The following is a 9019-nucleotide window of genomic DNA, read 5'->3' as shown; positions in this document are numbered from 1 at the left end:
TTCCGCTCCAGACATTTTCCTCTGCTTCCCGCCGCCGCCTCCCCCTCCCTTCCTCCCTCCCCGGCAAAAGAAAAAAGAAAAGTTTTTCTTTAATTTTTTTTTTTTTTTTTTCCTGAAAACTTTTTTATTACACTTTTTTAACCTGCGAGTGAAAATGATATCAGTGCGCTTGCCTGCGCGTATCCTGGAACCGGTCACTGCTCCCTAAAAACTTTAAAATCTATACGTGTGCGTGCGTGCGTGTGTGCGTGTCTTCTTCGCACAAGGACACACTTGAAATTTCGAATAATAATAATAATAATAATAATAATAATGACTTTGAATACTTTCGACAACGAAACGGAAAAGTGGAGGATGAGAAGGAGAAAAAAGAAATTTTCTTTGCTCCACCCACCCCAAACCGAACAGTCCCTCCCGCTTTTCCCCTACCCTTCTCGGTGGTTTCCCCCGTCCCCCCGTTTGTTCCTATATTTATCAAAACGAAAAATTAAATTTAAATTGTTTTTCCTTTAAATCCTCATTTAAATCGTCCAAAAAAAAAAAAAAGGCCAAGGATAAATGGAAAAAAAAGAAAAGTTTACTTTTCCATTTAACGTATATAAGAACGAATAATATAATAAAAATTAAATTGGAAACGAATCAATTTTTTTTTCCTTTTTCAATGGAATAAAGAGTGAGAGAGAAAGAAAAGAGAAAGTAAAAAATCAAAGGAAAAGATGGAAAAGGAAAAGGAAAAAAAAAAAAATTCATTAAATTTTTTGTTTTGTTTTTATTTTTAAAAATTTAGTTTGATGGGAAATCAAATGGGAAAACAATTTTTTTTCTTTTTTCCTTTTTTTTCTTGTTTTTCTTCTTTTTTTTTTTCAAAATGGCACCTAATAATTCACCTTCGATGGTTTCCCCCCCCCCCCTTTCTCCCTTCTTCCCATTTTTTTTCCGGGTTCGAAAAAGTGAAAACAAAAAGCTAACAACCGAATAAGGAAAAAATAAAAAATAAAAATAAATAAATAAATAAATTTTGTTTTGTTTGTTTTGTTTTTCACGTGATGAAAAAGCGGTTGTCGAATGTTTTGTGTTTGTTTTTGTTGTTGTTGTTTATTACTGCCCTCCGAATTTAAATTTACCTTTTTTTGTTGAAAAGATTTAATTAACGCCTTTATTTCAAAGGGGATAATGATTGCGAGTAAAAGGTTTGTTCGTTTTTCAAAATTATACGGGGGAAAGAGGGAGGGGCGGGAAAAAAATTTTCTTTTTCTTTTCCTTTTTTTTTTTTGTTATTTTCTTTACAACAACAATCGCGATTGATTTGATATCGGTTTTGTTAAGCAAATGAGAAGAATAAGTAAAAGGAGGAAATCGTTTGGAAAATGCCCTCCGGATTCAATTCAAGTTTTTTTTGACACAAACACTCGCACGCACACACCATCGTCATCGTCATCTGAGCAATAATAATAATAATAATAATAATGATAATAATGATATTAACGTCGTCACAATTTGTGACGACGAAACCGAAATTTAAATATTTGAAATTTAATTTTTACTCATGGATGGATGGATGGGAAAAGCGTAAACCTACCTACGTTAGCCCTAAAACCAAATTCGAGACTTTTCGACGAAAGGTTAATTTCATTTTAGTTTTAAAAAGGAAAATAGATGAGGAAAAAGGATTGAAAGAGTCGATAGAAGAGAGAGAAATAGATGAAAAGGATATATTAATTGAGAGTTTTACTTACGAAAACATCTCAGGTGTTTCCGCCTCCCCCCCCCTCTCTCTCTCTCTCTCTTCCTTGGTTTTCTTTAACGTAAATAAAATAAGACGAAGAAGAAAAAAAAAAAAAGAAAAAGAGAAAGAAAAAAAAAAAATAAGAAATGGAAAACGACAACGGTTTCGTGTTCAGTTTTTTTTTTTTTTTTTTTCTTTTTTCTCCAGTGATCATCTTTCATTTTTTTCTTTCCCCTCTCCGCCAACACCACCACCACCTCCCCCCGTTCCAACTCCTCCTTTATTATTCTCCCGTCAAAGAATTTAAAACGAATTTTTTTTTTTTTTTCTTTTTCTTTTTGATTTTTTAAAGTGAAATGAAATAAGATGGCTCGACTTAAAAAAAAAAAAATGAAAGAGTCAATCGAATTTTTTTCTTTTTTTAATTTTAATTTTAGATTTAAATTTCAATGATGGGGGAAGGAGGGAGGAGGAGAAGGAGGGGGAAGGGAGGTTCTGCCCGCTCGTTTGGATCAAAGCAACTAAATTTGATATCTTTTCAAAAAAAAAATTTCTTTGAAAAACGTAAAAAAAGAAAATTTAAAAAAGGAAGAATATTATCGATTATAAACAGGGATATTATCGAAATTATTGATTTTTTTTTTTTTTTTTTTTTAAGGAAAGAATTGAATTAAAAAATTTTTTAAAAAAACTACTACGTTAGTCAATTTTTTAATAAACAAAAAAAAAACGACAAATTTTTCTATGTTACCCAATATGTTCGAATTTGTTTCCCATTTTTCTTTTCTTTTTTTTTTTTTTTTAAAGAAAAAATAAAAAAAGAAAATCATCAAGGCAAAAAAAAAATTTTATTTATTCCCCTCATCGGGGGGGGGGGGGGACAGAAAAAAGAATGAAATAAAAAGTAAAAATTTAAATCTTTTTTTTTTTTTTTTTTTTTTTTTTTTTTGGAAACTTTCAAAAATCCATTACCTAACGGAAATCTTCTAATTCTTTCGAGAGGAAAAAAGAAAAGAGAAAGAGAAAAAGAAAGAGCATACAAAAAAAAAAGAAAAAAATTACGGAAAAGGCAAAAATGAAAAAAAGAATAAAAAAAAAAAAAAAAGAAAAAAAAGGAGAAAAAGGAAAAAAAAATTCGAATTTTGTTGACACATCATCATCATTATTATCGTCGTCGTCACGCCTTTAAATATTTTTGTTAGGATGTCAAAAAAGAAAATGTACAAAAAAAAAAAAAAAAGAAAAAAAAAATTTTCCTCGTTTTTTAATGATTTGAAAAAAGGATTCATTTCCGGTTTTATTTTTTTAAAAATTATTTTAATTTTTTTTCACCGTCGGCAAAAAATATGACGTAACGAGAAATAATCCAGGTACGAACGTTTTTTTCTTTTTTTTTTTTTACTACATAAAAGTTAATAAATAAATAAGTATGTAATAATAATACAAATAATTCATTTGAACGAAATTGAATTTCCCCCTCCCCCGCGGAAAAAGGAAGAAAATTTTTTTTTTCCCTAACCACTCCACCACCCTCCTCTCTCTTTCCCACACATTATTATCATCATCATTTCTTTTCCGTTTATTTTTTTTTTTTTCTCGCGTTTTAATTCTTTTTTTTTTTTTTTTCATTTTGCAATCGCGCGCACAAAAAATTCCGCAAGAGAATAAAAAGGAGAAAAATGGAGGGAAGAGGGGGAGGAGAAAGGGAGGGGTAAAATAGTAGGGGGAAAAATCCAATTTTCCGACTATCTAAAAGTAACATCTTAATAGAAATTCCTTTTTTTTTCGAGAATTGTCGAAAAATTTAATTTCAAAGCCTGAATTTAAGTCGTCGTCGTCGTCGTCGTCATCGCAAATATTATCTTTTCATTTTTTTTATTTTTTAAAATGATAGGAAAGAAAACTGTAGATGAAATAGAAATCAAGATATTAACCGAATACAAAACTTGACAAAGATAAAAGAGAGAAAGAGAGAGAGAGAGAGAGAGACAGAAAAAAAATTATTTTTAATGGGGAATGTCTTTGAAGGGGGAGGGGATAGTGGGGGGGTTAAGGATCGACTTTAAAATTAAATCGATCTCATTAAGTTTTTTTTTTTTTTTTAAAAAGTTTCAACTTTTTTAATTTTCAATCGGACACAAACTCATTCCTCGACATACACCCCCCTCCGACCCCCACCCATTCCCCATTCTCTTTTCCGGTGGAACTTCCCGTTTCATCCATCCCCTCTCCTCTCTCTTCCGGGAAAAAAAAATTGTTTTGAAAAAGTTATTTATCCCTTTTTAAGTAAACTTTAAATTACATTTCAAATTTTTTTTTTTTTTTTATAATCTTCTTTTCCTTTTTTTCAAACAACAGAAGAAGCACACACCATCGCGGTAAAAATTTAATTTTATTATTTCTAAGAAAAGTGTAAAAGAGAGAGAAGGTGGAAAAGTAGAGAGAGAGAGAGAGAGAGAGAGAGAGAGAGAGAGATAGAGCGAGACAAAAAAGAAAAAAAATGAAAGGAATGGAAAAGATTCTCATCTTTTTAATCTTGTCTTTCCTAAAGGAGAGAAGACGGGATAAAAATAGAAAAAAAAAGAGAGAGAAAGAAAAAGAAGACAGAGGGAGAGAGAGAGAGAGAGAGAGAAAAAAGAAAATTCATCCTTTATTAAAAAGAAAAGAAAAAAAATTCAAACTCGACCGAATAAAGAAGGAAAAAAAAATTGTTGGCAAAACAATTAATTTAAAAGTTAATTAACAATTTCTTTTTTTTTCTCTCTCTCTTTCACTCTTTTCCTCTTTTTTTCCTTTTTTTTTTTTTCATTTTAATGGGAAATCCCGAAAAAAATTTTACAGCTTTTTTCCTTTTTTTTCTCTCTCTCTCTGCCTCTCTTTAAATTCTTTTCCTATTTCTCTCTCTATCTTTTTTCCACCTCCCCCCACTTTAATCTCATTTAAATTTTCTATTATATGCTATTTTTCTCTTTCTCATCTAATTTTTATAAATCATTTTCTCTCTCTCTTTCTTTTGTTTTCTTCTTATATCATTCGCAATTATAAATTTTTGTGCCTTTAGAGAATGACAAGAACAAATTACAAAAACCTTAAAACTATCAATAAATGAGCAATAGTTTTTTTTTTTTTTTAATGGCGAAATTAAGGAGTAGAAAAATTAAAGACTACCAACATTAAGACGTAAAAAAAAAAAATTAAAGACTACCAACCTAACATCATAAGACATTAAAAAAAAAAAAATTAATTTAACTCTTTTTAAATTTTTCTTTTTTTTTTTTTTTTTACGCTCTCGCAATAAAATAATTTTTTTTTTTAGTTAGTTAATGAACCGAATAATATTAATAACAATTACAATTAATTAATTAATTAAAAATTTATCATTATAATTACGAACGTTATCATAATAATGATTATTCGTCGTAATTAATAAAAAGGACTAAACGGGCGAAGACGTTCGAACTGGAAAAAAATTTCTCTCCCTTTTATTTTGTCAAGGTTTTTTTTTTTTCAACAGCGACAAAAACTTTGCCAACAGAAAGAATAAAAAAGTGGGGAGGGAGAAGGAGGGGAGGAGCGAAGGCGGTCACAACAACAAAAAAAAATTGAAATAACATGAATATTTAATATCGGATGAGGGGGGAGGTTGTTGGCAACGGAAAACAACTTTTTTCTTCAACAAACAACCAGAAAAATATAAATGTATGTATATATATTGAAAAATATAGTCTAGCAAGACGGCGGACAATATTGACTCATAAAAAATTCAAATTTTCTTTACCAGAATGAACCATAATAATAATAATAATAAAAATAAAATGAATACAAAATTAATGCGAACAATTTTCCGCTCCCCGCTGCCCGCCCCCCCCCCAAAAAAAAGAAAAATTATCGATTTTTGAATCGTTTTTTTCGGGATTCATTAACCACCACACAGCGTTGTAGAGTTCAATGCGAAAAAAAAAAAAAAAAAAAAAAAAAACGTAAACCTTTTTTTCATTTTAAAATATAATTTATAATGCATTCGACTACACTACCGCCCTTTAAAAAAAAAATCAAAAAATCCAAAAAAAAAAAAGAGCGAGAGATGGGGCGGAGCGGGGCGGGGGTAGAAAACAGCATGAAAAATAGGGATTATTACAAAGAGAGAATGAGTGTGAGAGAGAAAAGTCCGTTCAAAACGTCTAAAAGCTTAGCAACATCACGTCTTTCATTTTCACAAAATTTTGCATTTTTCATTATAAATGGATTTTTTTTTTTACGGAGGGGGGAGGGAGGGAAGGGAGAGAGGGGAAGGGAGTCTAATCCCGTTCCAGAACGTTTTACTTAGTATATATGTATATATATTTATAAGCCGTGTGACGCACGTAGTTGTTGTTTAAACCTCCTTCCATCCTTCCTTCATTTATTACATCGCATTCATTCCCTAACAAACACATACAAACACACAGTCATGACCCTTTTTTCGGGATTTTTACTTCCAGCGCATACAAAATAAATAATAATGATGATGATGATAAATTATTTAAGACGAAAAAAAAAAAAAAATTGGCGTAAACTCTCCAAACCGAATTAATTAAGTATAAGTTTTGAGAGAAAAAAAAAAGGAACGAAACGAAAGGTAAGAAAGGTAGAAAGGTTGAAAAAAATAGATTTAAAAAGAAAAAAAAAAAAAACTTTCTAGAATTTTCCTCCCTCCTCCCTCCTCCTTCTCTTCTTCCTTCTTTGAAAAAGTAAAAAAAATAAAAGAGAAGCAAAAAAAAAAAAAAAAAATTACTTATTCTTCCGACACGACTCTCATATTTTACACAAACATACATACATACATACGCCATTATTATCTTTTCCTTACTCGAACGAACAACCTTTTTTCTTTTTAAAAAATTTTCCTTTTCTACAATAAAGAAAATCGTGACCTTTGTTCTGTTGTTTTGTTTTTACCGGTGATTTTGATTCTTTTAAACGAAATATAAGGAAATTTATAACAAAACTCTATACAATTGAAAAAAACAAAAAAAAAAAAAATGGTTTCCCATTAAATAAACCTGTTTCGTGAAAGGAAAACAAACATTTTTTTTTTTTTATAAATCAAAAAAGAAAGGAAAGGGAAAAGGAAAAACTCACACACACACAAACATATATATAGATACATAAAAATAAAAATAAAAAAATGATAAAAAAAAAAGCATCGGATTGACCTCATAGTCATTTCAAAGGCAATAAAAATAATAAAAAAAAAATGATATACAGCATCCGATTGATGGAATTAAATAAAAGAAGAAGAAGAAGAAGAAGTAGAAGGAGGAAAAAAAAATTCCAAAGGTGTTGTTTTCGTTTCAAAGAACGAAACGAGATACAGAGAGAGAAAGAGACGGAGAGAAAGAAACAAACCACCTTAGTCACAAAAAAAAAAAAAAAAAAAAAAACAATAAATGCATTATAATAAAAGAAAGAAAAGAAAAAAAAAGATAAATAATAATAATAATAATTATAATAACAATAATAATAATAGAAGAACGCACCCATGATGACAGAATAAAACGACGATAATGAAAATGATGATGATTTCTTTGTTCTATCGAAAAATTTATTCCAAACGTTTAAATCTGGTACAAACTATTTTATTTAAATTTTAAACTTTTGATACCTTTTAATACCAGGCGACATCCTCGTCATAAGTTAAGTAAACGTTTTAAGATTCAATTATACACGCACAAATCCTTTCGTTTTTTGGGAGCCACGCTGACTTTTACACATTATTTTATTACCCATCAAATAACGAATGCGATTTACGTGGAAGAAGAAAATGACGAAAAGGAATTAAATCCCGAGAAAAGAGAAAGAAGAAGAAGAAGAAGGAGAAGAAGATAACGTCAATGCGATGTGACAAATTTGTGATCGGCGAATAATAAAAAAAAAAAAAAAAACTCCGTAGAAATTTTAAAAACATTTTTTTTCCCCTCTTTTTTTTCCTTTTTTCCTTTTTTTAAAATCCGATCAAATTTTTCAAAACAGACGAAAAAAAAGGTACGACGTAAAATTTCGCGGAGTCGGAAAACACAAATTAAGATTAAAAATTAAATTAAATAAAATAATCAAAAAAACTCGGAAACAACAACAACAAACAACAACCGCAAACATGAAATAAAAAAAAAAAAAACAATAAAAGGACAAATGATTGTAAGACAAAGGAAACGAACAAAGGAACAACCGATATTTTTATAATCACACTCTATGTGAACTCTTGTCAGTTTGTTTTTTTTTTTTTAACACGTAAGAATAACGATCGCCATTTTGGTAAATTGAAAAATATTTTGAAGAATTACAAAAAAAAAAAAAATTAAAAAATGAGAGAATGAGAGAGAGAGAGAGGGGAAAGAGAGGGAAAGAGAGAGAGTAAAAGGAAACCGCAAAAAAACTTCCTCTTTCTTTCCACCACCACCGCCACCGCCATAATCATTTTCATTTTCAAAAATATAAAAAAAAAAAAATGTTTCAGGTAGCAAAAATTGTTTCGTGTCAAAAGTTCCTTTTTTTCTTTCTTCCTCCACGTTAAATCAATCACGTTTAAACGAGGTGAGACCTTCGGACGCCAACTTGAACTCATAATTTCCATAAGATAATTCTTTTCTTTTTTTTTTTTGAAATTTTGGAACACGAAACGTCAAGAGAGTTTCTGTTCGGAAAAGTGAAATTTTCCTTTTTTCTCTCTCTCTCTCTCCCTCTCGTTAAAAACATTGATATTTTATATATATATAAATGCTTTTTTTTGTTTAATTTATCCTTTTTTTTCTTCTTTTTTTTAATTCCCTCTCTCTCTTAAGTATCTCTTTCTCTCTCTTTCCCTTTCCGATAGCTCTTGTTATTGAGAAAAAAAAACCATTTAATTTAAATACCTCAAAAGGAGCATCGCCATGATGCTTGTTGACGATTCGAAAACCGCAAATTTCAGCTCCGATTCCTCGTATTTTTGGCGTCACCTCGACGATGGTTTCATTTTCTTTTACTAGACCGTGGTATCCGCTTTCTAAATTTTCTACGTCCAATCTCGGAACTGAAAACATTACAAAAAAAAAAAAAAAAAATTGTTAATAAAATCGATAAATTAACAAAAAATTATTGGCAACGTGACTGAACATTTTCTGTATATTTTACACAATTCTTTTGTTTTTTTTATGTATCACATTCTCAATGATAAAACCCAAAAATTTCGTTTTCGTCAAACCCCCCCTCCCCCGTTTTATCCGCTTGACTGCGACTCCTTCATTTTTAAAAAAAAAAAAACCTTTTTTAAAA

General features: G+C 29.7%; 1 protein-coding gene across 1 annotated transcript; it reads right to left on the bottom strand.

Annotated features, from left to right (window-relative positions):
* Window positions 1–8280: 8280 nt before the first annotated feature.
* Phum_PHUM437560 (uncharacterized protein) lies at window positions 8281–8787 on the bottom strand (the record flags this gene model as incomplete). Its single annotated transcript, XM_002429471.1, has 2 exons — window positions 8281–8319; window positions 8620–8787. The coding sequence occupies 2 exons, from the start codon at window positions 8785–8787 to the stop codon at window positions 8281–8283; spliced, it is 207 nt and encodes a 68-aa protein (XP_002429516.1).
* Window positions 8788–9019: the final 232 nt, after the last annotated feature.

Source organism: Pediculus humanus, genomic scaffold, assembly GCF_000006295.1.
Source record: "Pediculus humanus corporis 1103172108207 genomic scaffold, whole genome shotgun sequence".
Lineage (NCBI taxonomy): Eukaryota > Metazoa > Arthropoda > Insecta > Psocodea > Pediculidae > Pediculus > Pediculus humanus.
The sequence above is the reverse complement of the archived record's forward strand: the minus strand, read 5'-3'. Positions and strand labels throughout refer to the sequence as shown.